Source organism: Leuciscus leuciscus (genome assembly GCF_965113295.1).
Source record: "Leuciscus leuciscus genome assembly, chromosome: 25".
Taxonomy (NCBI): domain Eukaryota; kingdom Metazoa; phylum Chordata; class Actinopteri; order Cypriniformes; family Leuciscidae; genus Leuciscus; species Leuciscus leuciscus.
The window spans coordinates 14,298,767-14,322,086 of NC_138724.1; the positions used below are offsets into that span (position 1 = coordinate 14,298,767).

The following is a 23,320-nucleotide window of genomic DNA, read 5'->3' on the forward strand; positions in this document are numbered from 1 at the left end:
TAAACCTCTTCCTCTGCCTCCTCCTCCTCCTCGCATTCCTTTTGTTTTCTGGTTTGTGTCAGAGAGGGGTTTGGTGAGAGAATTATCACTGCACCTCTCCAGGGCCTTTCTGGAGGGAGTGGAGATGGATGACATGTGTAAACAAAGGGCCCCCCACCCACTCCTTCCGTGTGTGTGTGTGTGTGTGTGTGCGGGGGGCTCGGGGTACGAGGTCTAGGTAACGTCCCGAAACACTTTTTCCACCCCAGGTTCTTTGTTTAGTTTTAGGAAAAGCAAAAAGCTGATTGCAAGACACGTACTACAGTCAGCCACTATGACCAATAACCTCTCAGCACGCAACCATCGCAATAACGATTCGTCACTTCAAGTTGATCAACAGTGTTTTTGTGTCCGGTCATGGTCTCGGGACCTGTGTCGGCAAACATGCGTTTGAACTTATAGCTTTGGTTGGCAGAGCCCATGTCAGGGCACTCACTTTGTTTACCCTGGCAGGTATGGCGCCTGGCTGTATTTGGGCCCATCGTCCACACTTTACACTGCTGGCTCTGATTTATCGATTGGCGTGTAATCTGGAATTATGCAGAGCGGGGTTCGGCCAACCCGCTCGAAGCTAACCGGCCCCCTTTGTGGTTACCTTGTTGACAGCCGGCCTGCGCGAATGTGCATAAACACTCCGGCCGCTGTGTTGCCATGTCCGGCGGGCCTGTTCACACTCTCTGGCCCTATGTGTCCATGCTCTGCTCCAGATCTTTAGCTCACTGCCATGTGACAGTAGGGGATTGTCTGTAGGCCTACAGTAGGAAAATGTTCCTTGGAGCTGTTGAAATCCAGGACTTTTCACATACACATAACCGCTCCTTTATGAAGATATAAATCTGTGATTCAGCACCTCATTGACTTGTAGATGTACTTTACCAGCACATTCTTTGTGGTACATGGATGCATGAAATTATCATGGCAAATTGTTTTGGTCATCATCAGAATCTCTCATGAAATGCAAAGCATTTTCTTAATTTAAAGGCATTAAAAAATTAAGCTTCTAACCTGTAAGATGTATTATTTTGCAGAATAAAGGTATATATTTTTGTCCATACAAAGTCAATGGCGTCCAAAACTTTCTCTTTAATAAAAATGTAAAAATATATTTAAAGACAAGATATGAAAATGATTTAGAAGAATAATCAATGGAAAGTAATGAGAGCAACAATTGTTTTTATCCATCGCAATTTTATTATTTGTGACATTAGGCTGTGACTTTTTTTGTTAATGTTGTCCCTGCCCACATGACCTTGATGACATCAGCAGAGCAGAAAATTTGTTTCAGATTACTACATTTGTGATGAAAAATGTTTACAAATAAACAACTTTAAAATCATGTTGTGTTCAGTACAGCATTTGCCATAAATAATCTTAGCTTATTCATAAGTATCTTATTCAGTGCAAAGCAAAACAATTTTTTTCCACTATTTAATTCCACCTGTGTTTTTGATTCTTTATCCGCTTGCCAGTGATGGCTGGTCTGACACTCTTGATTTGGTCCGTTGGCTTGATTTATTTTCATATTCAAGTAACGCCCACATCTTTAACCCACAGCCCAGACGACTAATTAGTTCTTATCAGGCCTCTCCCTCGTCCCAGGCCTGATTTATGTCTCATCAGCCCATGGACGAGACAACTCTCCTTCACATGTGGGAATGTGTACATGAGAGTTAGAGGTGTAATATTTCAGAATTTTATTTGTGGGGTTGAGGGATCATTTAATTTTTTCATTTGATCAAATAACTCCCAGTTAACATTTTTAAAGTCTTAGGCTAAACATTCTCCTGTCAAATGTCTTCAATAAGTCTTTTGAAATAAACTGAATTACTATGTAAGGATTTTTATGGCACTCAGCTGTTTCCTGTCCGCTTGTTCTCTCTCAGCTATTGCATTATGGGTCAGCATCGTCCTCCACCATGCCCTGGTGTTGTTAACTAGCCCTAATCAACAGGCCTGCTTCTGGACACATCTTTCACTGGGTCTGACTCCTCTATTAACTAAAAGCACTGTGGTTTTCTCCTCGATCACCACTCCCCCATTACCGCCCATCAATCTCACACACACGCCTGTTTCACAGCATCGCCTGCCGTCCCCCACTTAATCCAGAGCATCAGTCATACGCAGCCCCTGATCCTGATGTGTGTGCACCTGAACCGTGTCTCAACGTACAGGAGGTCTGAGTATTCTCAACTACCTCACGATATGATGCACATTGCGATACATGTCAACACATTGTGATGCATTGCAACTGAATTCCAATTGAAACTGCACCAAACATGCAAGGAAGTCACTGTGTGCCTGCAAGAGAAAGTATATCTCCAGGATCAGTTCAAACTCTGCTGTGCACTCCACTTTTATCCAGTATGGCGCCTCATAAAAGCTGCATTGAACCCTCTGAGAAATGCTAATTTGTACATAGATAGTCTTGCATAGCCAGACCTTCAGACTGACGGCAGAAGGTCTGGACTCCATAGCAGCTTTCATTGGCCAAGGACCTCCCAGAGGCCGTCTTACTGACATGTCAAGCAACCAATCACACTTAGTTTTGTTCCACGTCTTGTTTAGGGGCGTGAAAATGTAACGTCAATGTCCCCACAATAACAGGCCGGTGTGTAAAACTCTTGGATGCATTTTAAAGAGTCTATGCATGAACTTTGCATACTTCACATACTTTTAAAAATCCGGCGTTCAGTTGATCCTGATAAGCGCTCATTGTCACAGTTGTAAACACTATAGCATTCTTCTTCCATTAGGGGGTTTGGCAACACGACACACACGTCTCCCGGACATCCTGTAGAATTCAACCAATCAAATGACGACTTCGAAACTCCTGAGGTGTTTCCAGATAAGTGTGCCATATGCATCAGACGTTCAGCCAACGGTCCGTGGCATGATGTCCGAGGCCGAGACTAGGCTCTTGATGACATTCTGCTATATTAATAGATATGAAATGATGCAAGCACATAAATCAAGGCTGGCATCAAGATTTTGGACCGATTTCAACATCCAAGCAGGTTTCCTGTAATCTTAAGAGCCTGTGGTAGGTCTAGGGTTGTAGACCTGTTCTAATCTGTGTTGTGGCAAGGCTTTGCGACACTCTCTAGCGTCTTTGTTGGAGTCAAGGGATTCCCCAGAGTCCCCGCGGCGCTCCCAGATCGAATATCGGATGGACAATGAACATTTCGTCATTCGCTGCACACTCTTTGCCAGTAACTTGAAATGATTACAGCCTCAATCAGATTTGCCAGCCCCCTTTTGCAAAGCTAATTGGTAATTTCAGCTGCACCTCTTGTGGAAGACCACTGAGGCGGGAAAGAGCCGCAGCACTCTTTTTCTTTTTCTTTTTGTCCCCTCCTGGCATTTGTGAATGGGGTGTTTCTGGAGAGTGGGAGGGTGTGTGAGATGCGCTCCAGTAGCTTCAGATGCCCACTCTTTAGTAGAGACAACAGGGTGTAGGTTTACACCAGCTCCTCAGTGTGAAGAAGAATTGGGGGCTCGTCCAGGAATCCTCTTACCTGAGAGTTCACTAGATTCTGCTGGGGGTCTTTCATTGTTCTTTCAGACATGCCACAAAAGAGACATCAGGGTTGGGGGACGATCTGCCCCTCTTGCATGGTCAGATCAGGCTTCTGGGGTCATAGCTTGATTTGTAGATGCTCTGTATTTAGTTGTATGTTAACAGGATGTTCCAATGAAAATACTTTGCCTTGAGTAATTTAGGACATTTGTTGCCACTTTGGACTTTTTCTTAGCTCATAGATCAACCCATTTTGTCAGGTTTTTACAAGAACATCCTTTCCATTTATGAATGACTATGCCTTTTTTGGGGTTGGTTTGTGCTTAACTACATATCAGAGTTGCATGTAATTCCCCATATCTCATCGCGGCCTTTAAAACTGACATCACACATGCTCTCCACCCCCAGGAGGTGCTGATGATGTTGGATAACTATGTCCGAGACTTCAAAGCTCTAATTGACTGGATCCAACTACAGGAGAAGCTGGAAAAAACAGATGCTCAGAACAGGTGATAACATGCATGCTTATGCAAACACACACACACACACACACACACACACACACACACACATTCATGATTATAACATTCTCGGACCGTGTACACAAACCTGTGAGTCTTTTACACTGTAGTTTGAATTGTGATCCTTTCAGCCTGATCAATGATTAATTTGAGGTGATTATTTCAGGGTCTTACGCCTTTACATATTGATTTTTCAGTTGCTAGATGTTTGGTTCCTGTTCTGAATCAGTACCTTCCTTTTAAATGTTTTAACTTTTCCCTGCAGGCCCACTTCTTTGGCTTGGGAAGTTCGAAAGATGTCACCAGGACGACATGTGATGTCCAGCCCCTCGTCAGACCGGATTGTACCATCTCCTGGTGTTCGCCGTGCCCTCAATTTTGGGTAGGCCAATCAAGTCACATTGACCACACCCAGGATCACAAACATTTCTCTCAAGTACTCACAATAACTTTCTTTACCAATCCAAGTAAAGAAAACCAAACGGACCATATGGTTCTGCCCCATATGCCATGATAACTTGTCACAAAATTAAAAAATATTGAAGTTATAAAAAGTCACACAACTATTGTGTTTTTGTCAATAATTATTGGTATCCAATTACTCAGTACTATATTTTAGGGATGGTTAAAAGTAGGGCTGCAACAACTAATCGATAACATTGATTATTATCAATAACGAATTTGATCATTGATTAGTTGCGTCTGCGCACTGCTCGGAAACCAGCAGCCAGTCACACCGCTTTACAGTAGTGAATAACCCATTTCTATGGACAAAACGCATATGGAAAATAGTGGAGGACACAGAGCGAGCTGCTGTGGAAAAAGATACATGATCCAAGTTGTCAGAAACATGAGAATGCTTTATATTTCGAAGCGCTTCAAACTTGAGCATTTACCGTGTCTTGCCCTGTCGTGCTTTGCTGTTTAATGCCTCTGACAAGTGTTTTCCTCAGCACATAACTTACATTTTATGGTAATATCCTTATCTGTACATTTTAGAAAGTCCCGCGATATTTCCATTTTTGCATATTTTGACAACATTTAAACGTCACAGACTTCGTTGAACGAGTGGATGCGTGTCAAATAGACGAAGCGCAGTAGAATATGAGCGCAATAATTATGACTTGTTTCAATGAAAAAAGTTTTAACCTGTATTCCCATGGTTTTCTTGCAATTTCAGACATGGTGTATATGCTTGAATCTGGCCTAACACCATTATCCCTGCTAGCAACGTACTAATTGACACCATCTTTTCTGTTGTGGTGACTCTCAACTCCTACTAGAGGATCAAGAAACAAGGCTCCCTGCATTTTTAACTGATGGTGTGAAGGAAGACAATTGATAATCTGATTAAAATGCCACTGAATGTTCAGATGGAGAAATCAATGGCAGATATGATGCATATCTTGGCCTCACCACGAGACCGGAAAGACTACGCCCGTCTGGCAGAGGCTGGGAGGAGAAGGGGAATCGATCCGCAACGGCCTAAGCGTTTTGTTTAATGCAATTTTTGCTGGGTTCTCCTCAGGCCTGCGCCTGAGACTGTGGGGGGTGTGGATCTAAGTGTGGTTAAAGACTGCTGAAGCACGGGCATCCATGTCTGTATTACACTGTAATTGGATGCCTCAGGAAATGGATATCGATCAAGACGGAGGGCCCTCAGTCTGAAGTTTCCATTTTAGTTCCCAATGTTTGAGGATGCCCGATGCAATGATGCAGAGTGTGTGGCACGCTGCAGGCATGATGGCTACCCATAGAAAGTGGAACTATTTTAATCTATAGTTAAAATTCATTGATGTAAAATCATTTGTATTTCTTAAATTGTGCCATTAGCGATGAAGAACAACACTTGGCCAGTGTCCACCAGGTCTTTTGAATCTGAGACCCCTGGTTTTATATGGTTTGTGTGTATGTTTACAGGGGTCCCCCTCCCACTTTGGCTGTGGCACGTTTCTCCCACACTGGACCAAGCTGGGCCGATCGGGTCAAGTCTTCCCAGTCCCTTCCTGTCCCCAACCAAAGTGTCAACATCCCTGTTGAAAAACCAGGTGAACTGATCTTCTCTATTTACAGTAAATTTTTTTCAAAACCAAATATTTCTGTATAATTTGTGTGTTTATGTAAACATTTACGTTCATCCTTAGCAAAGAAAGATGCAGAGGGCTGGGAGACCGTGCAGCGTGGGCGTTCTATGAGGCCAAGGGCCAAGGTAAGCCCAGTTCTGGCCCATGTAAGCCCCAAAGACGACAGCGACAAGGAGAACCAGCGCATCCAGCCCTCACCCCAGGAAAAATCTCAGGAGATGAAGGAGCAAGAGCAACCCATACCCCAAGAGCAGAGCCAAGAGATGGAAAAGACCTCCGTCATTGAGGTACTGACGTCAACCAGCCTCCCTTCATTAATTATTCAGGGCCCAGGGATAGATATGAAGGCTCTGTAACATCAGAATGTTTTTGTTTGGTCACAGTGTGTTCATAGATACACTGTCCAGACAGAGCAGTATCAAGTGTACGAGCATCGATTTTGTACATGTTTATCAGATATAATGAGGTCTATTAAATATTGACAATACAGTGTCCTAGATTGCATTTGGGGAATATGCCGAAGCCAATAGCTCTGCCCCAAAACCTAGTGAGCTGCAACATTATCTAATTCCTTCTAAGGCAGCACCCTCACTGAATAAGAACATCATTAGTAACTGATTTGGAACGCTCTATGTAGGCAAAAACCCTTAAAAGTAGTGCTCCTCATGCAAAGCGCACAAGAGACTTGACCCATAATTGATTTCAGTGGAGTTTGTCGTTAGCATGTTGCTATGCTAACGCCACAGTACTCTAATTGGCATAAAATAGCACATTGTTCAGGATTAAATTAATCTTTTATCCACCATCTTGATTTTTTTTTTTTCACTAAGCTTGTCACAATGCATTGTTAGATTGTCTTCTCCAAAGAGGAAACATTGGATGCTGTCTTAGAATGTGGCCAAAATTTAATAGTGAGCAGAAAAATTAAGTTGCCTAACTTTTGGAACAGCCTTCACATCAAAAGCCTTGTCTTGAAATTCTTCCTCTAGGCAAGCTCGCTAGGGTTTTAAAACAGAGCATGTAGTTGAGACTGTAGTTACTCAAAATGACTTGTTTGCATGCTTGTGGTATTTGATTGTATGGTTCTTGGTATGCTACATGTTTGTTGTGAAATGCATGATGTTGTGTAATTATTTAGCATGCTGTGTTTCTTTAGTTGTGTTTGTTTTATCTGCCAAATGGTCTGTCATACAGATGCGGTAAGGAGTGCCTTGACATGCATGTGTTCATATTTGTGTATTCATCTGTGTGTACATTGCGCAGCCCCCAGCAGAAAGTATTGAAGAGCCAGGGCAGAGTGTCAGCGCCCCCTCTGAGGAAACGCCACCCCCCATTTCCGACCCCGTGCCACCCCCTACTTCTCTGCCTTCGCAGGCCCAGTGCCCAGACTTGGCTTCCGACCCAGGCCCTCCTCCTGTATCCCTTTCCCAACTGGAGGAGCTGAGTACTGGGCAAGCCAAAGAAGAGAAGGGGACGGAGGGGTCGGTGTGGAAGGTCGCGGCACCATCGGCAAAAGCGGAGGCAGCGGTCTACATTCCCCTGGCAGTGATGACACTGGAGAGCATGCTGGACCCCACAGAACTTTCTACTGTGAGTGCTGAGAGACACAGGCCAGGGTCAGGACTGCCGCCTAAACAAAGTCAATCCCAAAAACCTCCAGGCTAGGCAGGGTTACCCCCTCCCTCCTCCTTTCTCTCAGCAAGTAGGGCGTATATGTGTGTGCGTGATGACGGGGGTGAGCAAGTATCCACTGTGAGTAGAGAACAGGAGGGCCCAGTGTTTTCAGAGAGTTGCCACAGTTGCTCAAGTTTTTATTTTGGGCTTATCAAGTGTCCCCTGCACCATTCAAACGACTTGACTGATTTTGAACCCATGGGCTCTCATCGACCTTGACCTCCCTTTGAGCCTTGACCTCCCAAAATTCTGCTACATATATTAAAAAATGCCACCAAACAGGCCCCTTTTCCACCAAAATGTTGCTTTTCCTTGATGCGGTGCATGGCTAGGGGATCTGCAGATCTCTGTTGAGATTCGGCCCCCTTCTCCTCTGGCCAATTACAGTATATTGTTAGTTCTTAGTTCAAGAGGAATAACCAAATTGTCTGTGGAAAAGGGGTATCTAAATTTACAGATACCAGATCGAAATCCAAGTACAAAAATCACAATTCTGTCCAGCAACCAACCAGCTGCAAAATGTTTTACTTGAACTTTTCTTCAAGTTCAAGACCATTGATTGATTTTGCTATTTGACCCACAGATGTATGCCAAATGACACCTAGTTTTTTTTACACGAGATGGCTTTAAAAATGATATGGCATCTCCTGTTGTGGCGTTCCGCTTGTCTCCTGTCTCACCCTTTCTAAGAGAAACCTCCAAGGGATTAATTAAGGCTAGACCCACAGCATTTTCTATTGAGCGACCGGCTTCCATTTCTCAACGGGTGTTGGCCTCTGTACAAAACCCAGTCTGAAACAATGGAGATGGATGAGGTTTAAATGCTCAGACAGGAGCACAATCTCAGTCGTGTCGGAATCCGGAATCATTGCTTCCGAGGTCCAGACACCACCTCTCTGGGTGGGTCAGATAAGCCCTGCTCTGTTTAGACTCCAGATCTAAGACCAGCAGGCGCACTGTTGAGAGAAATCCACCTCTTATTATGCTTGTTAGCATGACGTCTGACACTGACCTCAGCGCAGCTCCGGGCGGCTCCATCTTCTCCCACGGTCCTTCTGAAATTGGCACTCTGCATACTGTTCACTCGTCAGGTTCTGAAAATGGGGGTCAAGTGTTGTGCCCTCTGATGGCAGTGGGTAGGATACTTTTTCCAAAATATTTTGGCAATTTACCAGTCATCACGAGTCATGAAGACTCACAGGTGCACCCATGGAAGGAATGTATTGCAAAAAATTGCCCCTCAACAAACCCCTCTTTTGTTACCACCCTAAAATCAACATAAACCCCTCTGCCTACAGGTAACTGTGTTTCAAAACACTAGAGCCACCTAATGTGGGCTTTACAGGGTATTTGGTCATCTTAAAGAAATAGTTCACCTAAAAATGAAAATAGTCATAACCTTCATGTCGTTTTAAACTGTATTTTGTAGAACACAAAAGAAGATATTTAGAATTTTTTTGTCCGCACAATGAAAGTCAATGGGGTCCAATGTTGTTTAGATCCCAGTGTTCTTCAAAATATCATCTTTTGTGACACAAAATACGTGCTAGGCATGTGACCGTTGCAATGCCATTATTGTGACAGTTTAGAAAACATGAACGTATTATAAATGTTGTTTACAGTGGTTCTCATAAGCATTTTGACAACAAAAAAAATCTTAATTTTATGTCTTTTTAGCATTTTAATCTAGATTAGAGTTTTAATATGTTAATAATAATTAATTAATTAATTAATTAAAATAGTTTTACGTCATCCTGTGGCCCCCTGGTTAAGAACCATTGCTTTAAATTGACCAAATCGAAACCAATATATAATTCTTTGTAAAGTGTCCACTGGAGGCAAGTGTAAAGGAGAACCCAAGTGCAGTTTATTATAAACAAAAACATGATGTGGCATGAAAACTCAAAACAAGACATGAACATGAAAATGACTCACAAACAGTGGTTACAAGGAACAATACTTGACCAAGACACATGGCAAACATGAGGGCTTAAATACACAGACTAATGACAAGACAAGGGACACCTGTGAACAATGATCAGAAAATTAACCAATGACAAGACACATGGCAGGATCACATGACTTACAAGGGATCACATGACTTGTGAACAAACCAAAAAACAAAACCGTGACATTCTTATTCTTATTCTTATTATATACACCACACACACACACAATTATATTATGTCATCTAGGGATGCACGATATATCGGCCACCATATCAGTATCGACCGATATACGTTTGTTTTTAATGTTATGGCCCATTAAGAAAATTTGTCCGATATATTAAAGTTGATGGATTATGAATTATTTCCTTCAGCTGAGACACTTTAGATGTGCACTGTTCACAATGATGGTTTTGAATTACTTGAAATATGATTGGAATCACTTCAAAAAAAGAAAATACAGTTAAGTGCAACATGTGCAGTGCAAGTCTGTCACATGAGCTACATACAATTTTAAGGAGAACATTACAATTGTGTGCTTAGGACATGGCTTTTAATGGTGAGACTTGTTTTTGTAATCAGGCTCTCAAAAATTAAATTTATGTAATACAAAAATTTGGATTTCGATTTATCGGCCAATATATCGGTTATCGGCTAAAATATTCATATCGGAGCATCCCTAATGTCATCTTACTTAAAACCCTTGATCTGTGTGACACAAGTGTTTACAAATCATTCCAAATGAACACATTTTGTCAAGTGAACTACATATGTGGAGAGCGCAGTGAATCGCTAAAAACGTCTTTAAGCCGTGACTATAGTAACATTACAACATGGCCTCTCATACCTTATTGCTTAAAGGCACACTATGCAAGATTTGTACCTTAATATAACAGCTTCGAAATAATTTAGATGGTAAACAAACTCGTAGTAGGGCGAAACATCCCTTTAGCAAAGGACGCGGCTGGCAAAACCAGCAATGCAAGTTTGAGAGGTGGCGCCCCGACAAATCTCGCGAGATTACGACTTGCTTTACGGCACGACGGCACATACATCAACAACACTTGAAGCAGCCTCTATGGAAGACACTAGCACGCATTTCAGACGTGAGTCATGGCAGAGTCAACGGAGAAAACGAAGAAAGCGCGGTCGGAAGAGTGCAGAGACGGCTCTGCGTGAGTGGTATTTACGACAGTAATGTTAATTACAAGTACTCCACAGCAACTCTAGGGGTCGCTGTTTGAGAAAAACGGAAACTGCATAGTTTGCCTTTAAATATACCGAATAAGAATACTATCCCATCTCCTCATCTTTATTGTGGCTGTATGCTGCATGATTTCGTTATGCTTCCCCTTGTGTGGTTTTTGCGATTGATTGTGTTTATGGCGTGTGCCTGTATTATCATTTCATTTGGTCTCTGTTTAGTTTCTTAAAACATTTTGGCTTCCACCAAACATTTAAAATTTGATTGCATTAAATGTTTGAAATACAGAAATTCAAGTCTAGCCTAATTTCAGAGAAAGTGTTAAATTGATTGCACCGTGTCTTAATTGAAGTTGCCTGGGCATGTCCTCTAAAGCCTGATGTGGCTAACTTGGCGCTGTACTGCACGTTTCGTGCTTCTGTTTGGGGTGGTGACTTCAATGGCTCAGTGCGAGTTTGTTGTGCCTGTTGTCAGCCTCAATCCATGGCTGAAGTTTTGGCTAAGAAGGAAGAGCTGGCCGACCGCCTGGAAAAAGCTAACGAAGAGGCAATCGCGAGTGCAATCGCTGAGGAGGAACAGCTGACACGGGAGATCCAAGCGGAGAACAACGAACTGGAGACAGACAACGAAAGCGACTTCTCTGTAAGTCAACAACCCTAGTAGTGATGTAATTACAATGATATACATTTTCTTAGCTTGTTTAATGTTTTCTGGATTTAGTATAATTTTTGTGTTATTTTGCTCTCTTAAAGGCAAGTATCGGGAGTGGAAGTTGTGGCTTGAACTTAGACTGGAGCGAGATGCTAGCTGATTATGACGGTAATTATGTAATTAGCATCTGCATTGCTAAGTTGTACAGTAAGTCTATAAGTTTTGTTTAAAGCAAGAAAATGAAACGGCCAGTTTTATTTTCCACAATCATTTCTCAAAAGTAGTTAACTTGAACATGGTTATCGGCAGTAATATGGTACATTTTGTTGTTACTTCTGAAAAACATTCCTAATTGCATGTCTTTATTACTTATTACATTTAATAACAATTGAATTACTACTTCTGTCATCTTTTTTAAAAAACTTTTTTACTGTTGACAAGCATTTTTCCTCTGGAAATCATGGAATTTAATCAAATTACATAAACTGCTTTTCTTGCGAAACTGGATGCTGATAACCTCAAAATGACAGGTATGATATATCAGGGTGTAACACTTCTTGTAAATGTGTTATTGCATCACTTTGCTTTTTCTGACAGCTCGAGAGCCCTGGCGTCAGAGCACCTCCTGGGGTGACATAGTGGAGGAGGAGCCAGCCCGCCCACCGGGTCATGGCATTCACATGCATGAGAAGCTGTCCTCTCCTTCACGCAAACGGTAACAAAGTCACACAGTCCCATTTGTTACAGAATAAGGTAACACTTTATTTAGATGGTCCACATTAGACATTCTGCTAACTACAAGTACATTTGCAACTACATGTCAATTAGCAGCTGTCTGCTTAATATCTGCTAATACTTTATTTTGATATTGAATTGACTATGTAATTTTGCAGCTTCATGTCAGCTAACTGTCATTAGATCAATGCTGGGTAGATTACAATTACAAATTGTAGTCAGTTACTGATTCCAAAGTACATGACAAAAATGTTAGTAATTTAAAGGTGAACTAAGTAAGTTTTTTTTACCTTAACTGAACAGCTTCGGAGTCATTGGAATGGTTATATTACTTATTTCGGGTTGAATGGTGGTCGTTTCGCACCCCCCTGGTGCCCGTGAGCGGAAAATGTCCGGAAGCTGTCCGAACCCGAATGAAGAAGACGTTTTAAAGAACGTCCCATCTGCTTTGATGTCGTTGATCTATAGCCTCTGGTGTCTGAGAATCAACAACGAGTTTTTACAACAGTGTTGTCAAATATCTATTCCGAAGCTGTGGGGGGAGCTCTAGAGAGAAACCTGCGAGCAAAAAGCGAGAATACAGCGAAGAAATCCCGAAGCTACTGAGTGCTGCTTTAAATGAAAAGTAAAAAAAAAAAAAATATTTGTGTGTGTTTAAAATGTAAAAAAATTCTATAATAAGCGAGTACATCATGAATCCATTTTCCAAACCGTGTTTTTGTCTTATCCTGAATCACTACGGTACACCTCTAGTAAGTGTTTATATTGGGACTATTTTAGACTGGTACGGGTCGTACCGCTGCGGAGTAGCCCAGTACCTTCATGACTCGTCATAGACATAAACAGAGAGAAGTAGCTCCGGCTACAATGTTCTTCCACGAGACACATTCAGTTCTGTTTATTAACCGCTAGAGCGCCAAAAGTTACAGACTGCAGCTTTAAGTGACATATGCAATTTCCAAAACTAGACAGAATTGCAGAAATTGGGTTTTTCAAATGCTCATTCACTGTTGTTCAGGAACACAGGTAGTTCTGTTCCCAAACTCACACCTTTGTCACAGGGTTGTTATGTTAACTCAAACAAAAAGACTGCAATTCTATTAGGTGGCAATAGTTGCAAAACAAAAACAGCAATAAACTGTAAAAAAAACAAAAAACAAAAAAAAAACAGAATTTCAACAAATTCATATAAAAAAACCACATAATTGTTAGATTTGAACTCAAATTCAAAATTCTACAATCCTTCCATACAATTGTAAATTGTGAGTTTACGTCTCGCAGTTTTTACTTTTTTTCTTTTTTTTCTTTTTTTTTTTGCAGAATTACGAGATCTAAACACGCAATTCTAAGAAAAAAATCAGAACTGGGACGTTAATTCACAATCGCAAAGGGGAAAAAATCTGATTTGTGCGATGTGTAAACTCAAAACTTGCTACAAATAAAGTCTGAATTTTGAGGATTTTTCACTTTTTTTTGTGTCTGAAACGGGTTTCTATTCAATTATGATCCTACACTTTGCAATATTTAGTGATGCTGATAGCATTGTGCTCAATCACAAATGTAAAAATGTTATTCTTATGGCTCTCAATTTAATTAGTCAATTTAGTCGATTATATTAAAAAAAATCGATCATGCCCATTTACACACCAGGCATTCAATTTAAACCTTTTATCACCTTTTTGTAATGTCAATTGTAATGCTTTCATCTGCTATCTAGTGTAATGTCTTTGAATACATAATTTATTTATATTCATTTGAGGGCATTGTTTAGTAAATGGATATTTGTCATTTTAGTTGTGGTTAATTAATCTGAATATCATGTGAAAATGGATTGGCAACATCAAAATGGGTTTGGCTGTTTGTTGTCAGAACCATTGCGGAGTCGAAGAAGAAGCACGAGGAGAAGCAACTTAAAGCCCAGCAGCTCCGAGCCAAACTGAGAGAGGAGAAGACCCACAAGCTGCAGAAACTCATGGAAAGAGTATGTTTTTCCCTTTAACACCTGTAGACACAGCTCATTTAGCCTCTGCTAGCCTGCCTCGGCCACAGGGGAAAATCATATTCGCGTAGATGTTGAAAGAATCACTTAACAGCCATTTTAGTCGTTCAGGGTGATTCACTCCTGGTCAGACTCATAAAACTGATGTCGGTAAGAATATGTTTGTTTTTGTTCTGCTCCATTCTTGTATGAGGAGTGAGATCTAAGACAATATCGCATGTTTATATATCTGCACTTGAAGTGGACCACTAACATGTGTCATTCACACTCTTGACAAGTTTGACTTCTACATCACTTTGGCGGGATTTGATCTTTTCGTGTGTCTCAGGAGAAGGAGGTGAGGAAGTGGAAAGAGGAGCTGTTGGATCAGAGGAGAAAGATGATGGAGGAGAAACTGCTTCATGCTGAATTCAAACGAGAGCTTCAACTGCAGGCCATCGTGAAGAAAGCACAGGAAGAAGAGGCGAAGGTCAGAAGTTCCTAAGAGGCCAAAACTGATCAAACCGTAGTGATATCACTATTCCGATTGCACAAACTTGGAGATTTTCTTCAGAAAATGTTTAACCCTCTGGTGCTCTTCCCGTGTCGGTCAAAAATTACAGATTTTATTATTTATTTATTTTTGAATTAAATGAATGTACTATATTTTAGTTCGATAATGTTTTTTTTGTTGTTTTTTGGTACTTTTAGGGGATTTAATGCTAGTAAATTATATTTACACTATATTTATAATCCATTTATTAACCTTTTTGAGCATAGACCTGAAAATTTAATTTCCAACTTAAACTGTCATAAATCTTGAATGCTTTAGAGCACAGACTTAAGTTTGATCTCTTTTCAAAGACGACACTTGGCAGATTATTACTGAAGTGAAAAAAGTTCAAACTTAAAAAAAAGTTACAGAATTTTATGTTTATTGTTTATGTTTATTTTTATATGAAATATGTAAGGGTTATTGCCCGACGAGGTGTCCATTGTCAGGTATTAATGGACGACGGCGAGCGCGTCGGACGGTTGCCTCCGCCGAAGTCCATTAATACCTGACAATGGACACCTCGAAGGGCATTAACCCGCTTATACCATGGTCACTTGCCAAATAACACATTTTTAAAACATTAGTTTATATTTGAATTAGTTTTACAATCGAAATCGGAAGTTTTTACAAACAATAACTTGGTTTCCCTGGTTACGCCTGACGGTTTATTTAGCAACCGGAGATAGTCCGCTGTAGAACCCTTCAGTTTACTGCCTGTTGCTATGGTTACTCACAGCTGATTTAGCCAGCGCATTTATTTATTAATTTCAAACGGTAAAGTTTCACCAGAACTCCTTTACTAGGTGTCCTCTGTCACTTTTTAATGGACACCCTGCAGCCAATCAGAATCGAGTATTCACCCAGACCATGGTATAAATATTTTTAAAAACATGTTTTACTCTAAAACTGTGAGAAAATCAAAGCCATAAATCTAAACAAGTTGTGTTCAAAATTTGAGCCTGATATCGAAAAAAATTAACTTTCAGTAAGATTTTGTTTGGCCGCAGTACCAAAAGTTTTTACTAGATGAAATTCGTCTCCCATTAATTTCCAATGCCGTCATTTTTGACCGCGAGGAGCACAAGTGTGACCATTTTTTTCAGGATCATTTAACCTGTTCGAATCCTGTCCCTGATTATTATTTTAATAATTTTTTTCACATTGCAAGTGCCAAAACCTTTACCAAGTTTGGTACCATTCCGATGGGGAAAAAAAATTGTTTTTTTAATTTAAAATTGTAATGTAGTTCAATAGGAAATCTCTGTGCTCAGCATATTTTGTTTTATGTTGGTGATTTGTGTAGGTGAATGAGATCGCGTTCATCAACACTCTGGAAGCCCAGAACAAGAGGCACGATGTCCTGGCTAAACTAAACGAATACGAACAACGGCTCAATGAGCTGCAGGAGGAACGCCAGCGGAGGCAGGAAGAAAAACAAGCCAGGGATGAAGCCGTTCAGGTATGGAACTAGTCTCTGTGTTCCCCTTATTTGTTTCGTGCTTTAAATGTGTAACTGTGTGCTCTTTTTCAGGAGCGTAAGCGGGTATTGGAGGCGGAGCGACAGGCACGTGTGGAGGAGCTTCGGATGAAGAGACGGGAACAAGAGGCTAGAATCGAGCAGCAGAGGCAGGAGAAAGAGAGGGCGAGGGAAGACGCAGCGCGAGAGAGAGCCAGGTCCGCATCATGTCCTGCCAAACACACCAAAATACTGATTCAGCAAGACACAAGGCCAATGCTAAAGACCCAGAGGAATAGGCTTTGAGGAACTGCCTGGTTTAGGGAATGTTTTAATGTGCAACTCTTAACCAAAATATACTTTACAGTTCAAATTAATAATTCTATTCAGCAAAGGCACATTCAATTGATTAAAAGTCAAGTCAAGTGTATTTGTATAGCGCTTTTCACAATACAGATTGTATCAAAGCAGCTTCACAGTATTAAATTAAAATAATACAACAAAGTTTGTTTCAAGAGGAATTTATTGATTGATAAAATTAAATTAAATATCCCCAAAATATCCCCAACTGAGCAAGCCAAAGGCAAGCCAAAAGTGACAGTAAATTAAAACATTTTTTACAAAAGATCAAACAAATGCTGTTTTTTAAAAACTTTCTATGTATGTTGGTTCTTGCATTAGAATCACGATATAAACTATAAGAGGAAATTGTAACTAAATCATACATAAACAATTTTAATAATTTTGAATAATACGTTTGAAGGTCACACAAACCCTGTATAAATTGAATGCTTTGAGATCTATATGGGTTTGATGTCATGTCTTTTTGAATGTTTTGTTTTGTTTTCTTTAGCTTTTTAAAGAGGTCATTTTATGCGCTTTTTTGATTTTGTATTTAGGGTCTACCAGAATAGGTTTTCATACTTAAATGTTCAAAAAACCACATTATTTCCCCCAAATTGTACATTGTTGCAGCTCCTCTCTTCCCAAGTCAGTCAATAACGCTCTGTTTAGTTCCTGTCTCTATGAAGCCCCTCCTTCTGAAAAGCGTGTGTGCTCTGATTGGTCGGCTGGATCAGTGTGTTGTGATTGGTCAACGTGTTTGGGAAATATCACAAGCCCGTATCATAACAGCGAGTTTCAACACACAACTAACACAACTCACCAGGCCTTGCCCCTTTATTTTACATATGCCTTGGGTTGGAGTATTTTTTAAAGAGGAATATTGTGACATGTTTGTTCCTGGATGAAAACTCAAGACTACAATCAATGCGAAACAGTGCGCACTGATATAGAGATCTCCCTTTGGGGTGACTTTGTAACTTTGCAGACCTTTTTGATGCTTAAACCGCAACATTGCACAATAAAGAAAATTGAAAATATATTAAAAAAATTGCATAATAGGGTCTCATTTAATATCCACACTGCAGGGACCGTGAGGAGCGTTTGGCTGCTCTCAGTGCTGCTCAGCAGGAGGCCATGGAGGAACTACAGAAGAAAATCCAGATGAAGGTAATTGATCATAATCCCATATCTGACACCATTTTCAGTGTTTATCCCCTTTTTCCGAAAACCTCGTACAATACTGCTAGCATGTGGAACGTGTTTTCAGCATGACGAGAGCAGCCGGAGACACATGGAGCAGATCGAGCAGAGGAAAGAGAAGGCCGCCGAGCTGAGCAGCGGAAGACACGCCAACACGGACTACGCTCCCAAACTCACCCCTTATGAGCGGAAGAAGCAGTGCTCGCTCTGTAACGTTGTGGTAGGTCCTGCATTATGAGTTTCTCTCTGATCACTTTGATTGGTATTAATACGTTTAAGACCGTTGAAGTGGGGGCGACTAGGAATACTGTCCCAGGAACATTTGGGACGCTCCAGACAACGATTCCCGCAAGGATGGACAGTCTGTCTTTGCTGCTTTGCTAGGCAGAGTACATAAAACCACAGACTACAAGGTGATTCAGAGGATTTTCATAGAGAATGCATGTAAATGAGAATTTAACTGCATTCATTAAACATGAACTCTAGGCGGAGATTAATAGCTGGGCGTGATTATGCTTTTCAAGCGACAGGCAACAAATCTTTGAGTGGCCGCATTTATCTCTGACGTGCCCAGCTTTTACTGCAACTGGGGCCAGACACCTTGGAGCTTCAAACTGACATCAGATTAAGCGCTGGGGAGAATGAAATCTTGTTAAAAATGTCAGATGACCTTGGCCAGGCTCTGACACCAGAGATCATCTTTAGGTCAGCAGGAAGCACTCTAGCTAATGACATTATACACAGACTGTCCTGTGTGGGCTCAACTCCAGTACTCAAAGGAGACAAACAACACAAGCATCCAGATACTGTTGTCCTCACCTGCCATAGGAAAAACTTTCCTACTTTTAAGTTTAATTCTGCTGCGAATTTTTCATTTAGGTCACTTTAATGCAAAGCCACTTTCAGGTTCAGTCCCCTTAAAGTAAGGTTAAAGGAAAAGGGCATAGTTTACTCACCGTCATGTCGGTTTCCTGCCCGTGTGAATCTCTTTCTGTATGGAACACAAAAAAAGATTTAAAAAAATGTACCATTCAGTTCATATAGATTAATTTCTCCTAACCTTTATGTACTTTTTGCAGTTTGAAAGTTTTGGACCCCATTGACTATAATAATATGTGCAAAATCATCTAAAAAATATATTATTTTTTGTTCCACAGAAGGAAGTTGTAAATGTGTTTGAACAATATGAAGGCGAGTAAATTATTTTTGGGTGAATTATTCCTTTAATTGTTTTAATCATTTGCACAATAGTGATAGTTTCTTTTTCTTTTTTGAGGTGTGAACCCACAACCTTTTACGTTATTGGAAAAGTTCACCTCAAAATAAAATTGTCTGCTCAACCTCATATCATTGCAAACCTGTATGATGTTTATCTTCAGCGGAACACAAAAAAAAAAAGGTTGAAAAATCTTCCCATTCAGCTCGTGTAGATTCATTTCAAACTACTTTTATGTTCTTTTTGCCATTTGAAAGTTTTGGACCCCATTGACTCACATAATAAGGACAAAACCATCTAAAACAAAATTCTTTATTGTTCCACAGAAGGAAGTTGTAAATCTGTTTGAACAATATGAAGGCGAGTAAATGATTTTTGAACTATTCCTTTAATTGTTTTAATCTTGGGCACAATAATGATAGTTTCTTTTTTGAGGTTTGAACCCACAACCTTTTAGATTAGCGGATCATTTACTCAATCTCATATCATTGCAAACCTGTACGATGTTTATCTTCTACGGAACACACACACACACACACAAAAAAGATCAATTGTAGATCAATTTCAAACAACCTTTGTCATTTTTGGGTTACGTTAGTCAATAATGGGTTCATAATATAAAAAAAAAAAAAAACGTTCTTCAAAATATCGTCTGTTTTGTTCCACAATATGCAAGTCAGTGAAATGTATTTTGGTGAACTATTCCTTTAACTGTCGATCAAATGCACAAAAGTGATCACCTTTTTTGGGGTTTGCAACCTTTTCGGTTATTTGAAAGGTTCACTCAATAATGAAAATGTTGTCATTTACTCAACCGCATGTAGTTCAAACCCTATTTATTTCTTGTGTGGAACACAGAAAAGAGATGTTTTGATGGTGGTAGTTCAAGATCGGGTTTGAACCGTCAACCTTTTGCTTACCAGCTCAGATCGTTTAGCACTTAGCTTAACCACCCCGGTTTCTCACGGCGAACAGAACCATTACATGAATAATAGAGACATTCAATGGAGTAGGAGTCTTCTATGCTTTTCACATGACCTCTTGAGTTTTCAGGACAGGTGAGCTGCTCTACAAACTCAAGAGGTGATATTTGAGCTGGTAAAAACAGTGCTTGGGGCGCTGATACATTCGAAAAGAAGGTGTCAAAGCTCTTTAGTTATTAGTTATTCGTCAGTGTTTTCAGATTTTCTAGTTCTTATGAGATATGTCTGTCAGCTCTGCAGATGTCTGTCAGGATCAAGGGATCATATTTAGCTTTAAAGGGTTGGAACATATGTCTTGACACCTGAGAACTGTCAGTTCATGAATGATGCCCAAATGTATTGTGTGGTAGATTGGTACGTTTCAGGCCCATGCCTTTATTTTTGGCGTATTGCCTCTTGTGATCTCTGGCCTGTGCGTTTGTGTTGCAGATCTCCTCTGAGGTCCACCTGTTCAGTCACATTAAGGGTAAGGGGCACCAGCAGGCAGTGCGGGACAGCAGCAGCATTCAAGGGCGGGAGCTGTCGGACGAGGAGGTGGTGAGTTCACCCCACTAAAAACACTGAAGAAACCAGGGTTCAACCCATAGGGGTTCATAGTGAAACTGCAGAGAGTTTGTAAGATTTGATGCATATTAAATGAATAAATTAAATTTGATTAAATATATCATTTAAAAAAATACAAATGTTATTATAAAATGCCAAATTGAGGATTTTTATTTTTATTTTTTTACTATTTTTAATATATATACATATACTATATATACTATATAGTAGTATTGTTATCCCTCCTTTCATAAAAAGGAGTTTCTATGTTAGTTTGGAGATTAAATGTGAAATTATTACAATATAGAAAATATATTAAAAACTTTAATGTTAGGTGCGATTAATCACAATTAATTACAGAAAAAAATCTGCTATTAATTATTTATTTTAATCGATTGACAGCACTAATAACAGTAATTCTGGATTGAATTGGTTTATTTGTCATTATTACAATTTTCCCCCCAAAATGTCTTTTATTTATTTATAAAAATGTAAATTATAAATTCAAAAATATACAAACAATTATTACACATTTGTTAAATAAAAACAAAATATACCACTTAATTCTAATCTTGCTTACAAATATGAATCATTACATTTATTATTCATCATATTTATTAACAGTTTAAAACATTACTTGAAAATGTATTTACTTCATGTGAGTGATGTCACTCTTGCTTATGTTTCTCACAGACACACAAACAGCACACACACACAAACAGCACACACACACAAACAGCACACACACACATTCAACTTCATTTTTAGGGAAGACGTTTCATTTTATGATTTTGCACATCATTTATCATATCTGTGAAGGTTGAGAGGATCAACACCAACTTTCCCATATTTTCCTTGGTTTGTGGGACCATAAAAGGCTCAGAGCGAATCAACACTAATAGTGTTTGTGTATATGGCGCGGGGTGAGATCACCCTGCCTTGTCTCTGGGCTTGACTGAGTGCCTCTCCCCTGAACGCGGCTCGTTAAATGCGGGATCTCTCACCGCAATATGAGATTGGCTTTCACACTGGGCTTCTTTGTACGGCTGACAACTGTTGGTGCTATATGTCGCACCTTTGGCCCCTGGACCTCCTTCATTCAAACCTTTTTCTCAGCGAGTAATATTTAAACCCCCAGTGCTGCCTCTAAATCATTAGCCTTGGCCGCAGCCACCTATTTCTCTGCCTGACAGTGTGATAAACACACAGTCGAGCCACCGCGCCACGTCTCGCAAGCGTGCGACTCGCGTCAGGTGCGGCTGACTTAATGAGGTCTGTCCGAATTATAGAGCTTGATGTATTTAATTGAATTAACTGTTCACATGCAACTAGTTTTTAAACGGCGTTCGTTTGGTTTACACACAAAAGGAAATCGTTTACCTGTGATTTATACGCCACGATCTGTAACAGTCAGCGGAATTAGCAAAATTGGAAACTTCAGGGTGTCTGAACTGTAAATTTGTCCTAGAGTTCATTACCGTGTCCTTGGCTCTTATTGGAAAAGAACACACTACTTATTTTTTTCTTCTCTAGGAGTTTATAAGCAATATATGTCAAAATGTGCAATTTTGGTAATTCATTCACAGTTGCTGCATTTTAAGGAAACCTGGCCACAGGACTTGTTTGGATAGTCTTGCGATGGACGCTCCGGTGCTCCTTATTTATGTCTTTGCTCATTTTGGTGTGCAGTATTTCATTCACACAACCGCCAACTATTTTCCAGTCGGCACTTCCATAATTCTTGCCGTTATGAAAGATTTTTAATTAAAACTAAGATGGTTGGCTGAACCGTGCAGAGGTCACAACGTAGTTTTTCAGCGGAAGCGGGTCCAGAGCCTCCGTCTGTCCTCGTATTTAGTCATATTTCGCTATTTGAAAGACTCTGGAGTTAAATTGAAAATACAGCGATTATCAACAGCAATGGATCAGTGTGGCTGCAGGATACTTGGATTGCCTCTTGGACTCTATATTATCCTTTATTGGTTGTCATCTGTTCTGGTTTAATGTGATATATCGCCGCTCTAGGCCCGTTGTGTTTGACACATAGGAATTTTATTTATCCTCAACCTTTGACGCCAGATCAAGAAGAAACACAGCTGAACGTTGAGTTATTCAAGCTAAAATATCACAGTTTTTCAGAGTCATGGGCTAGTCTAGTGGCTGGCACACAAGTGCTCATGGATTTAAGTCAAGACTTGTGTTGTATATTTTATATATAGATATGTATTCAATAGAAATGTATTATATTGAACATACTGAATATAAAACATAATATTATAAACAGTATTTAATATATATTAGGGACGTCAATTTAACTGTTAATTTAAGTCAATAATTTGATCCCTTAAAACTCATCTTTGATCACCAAAATGACTGATTTAAGTCTTTTTTTCCTTGAAACATTTTTTATCATGCCTTAAAGTACCTTAAATGTAACTCTACTCCCCTGCCTCATTTAGTATACTTGGTTCTATGAATATGCAAATTAGCCCCGCCTCCACTCACTCACTCACACCAGCTCAGAGATCCACTCGTTGACGATCACACGTTGACCTGATTGGTTAAAAGGTAGTTTGTGATGGCAGAAACATCAGCGATGTCTTTGGTTCTCTGCCAGTAGACATAGACATACAAGAACATTAAAACCTTGATTTTCACCACAGGGGGACTTT

At 40.1% G+C, this 23,320-nt stretch overlaps 1 protein-coding gene across 4 annotated transcripts in view; it reads left to right on the forward strand.

Annotated features, from left to right (window-relative positions):
- The window catches only part of scaper (S-phase cyclin A-associated protein in the ER), a 108,379-nt gene that overhangs the window by 10,570 nt on the left and 74,489 nt on the right, over window positions 1-23,320 (forward strand). For 2 of the 4 annotated variants that reach the window (XM_082159009.1, XM_082159010.1), the window contains exons 5-19: window positions 3,965-4,065; window positions 4,343-4,459; window positions 5,998-6,125; window positions 6,222-6,448; window positions 7,425-7,751; window positions 11,460-11,627; window positions 11,738-11,804; window positions 12,234-12,351; window positions 14,241-14,352; window positions 14,699-14,839; window positions 16,209-16,364; window positions 16,437-16,579; window positions 17,792-17,873; window positions 17,974-18,126; window positions 20,535-20,642. In XM_082159009.1, the coding sequence (XP_082015135.1) occupies window positions 3,965-4,065; window positions 4,343-4,459; window positions 5,998-6,125; window positions 6,222-6,448; window positions 7,425-7,751; window positions 11,460-11,627; window positions 11,738-11,804; window positions 12,234-12,351; window positions 14,241-14,352; window positions 14,699-14,839; window positions 16,209-16,364; window positions 16,437-16,579; window positions 17,792-17,873; window positions 17,974-18,126; window positions 20,535-20,642 (2,148 nt within the window). The remainder of the gene's footprint in view (window positions 1-3,964; window positions 4,066-4,342; window positions 4,460-5,997; window positions 6,126-6,221; window positions 6,449-7,424; window positions 7,752-11,459; window positions 11,628-11,737; window positions 11,805-12,233; window positions 12,352-14,240; window positions 14,353-14,698; window positions 14,840-16,208; window positions 16,365-16,436; window positions 16,580-17,791; window positions 17,874-17,973; window positions 18,127-20,534; window positions 20,643-23,320) is intronic. The other 2 variants (XM_082159011.1, XM_082159012.1) reach the window with 1 other exon arrangement.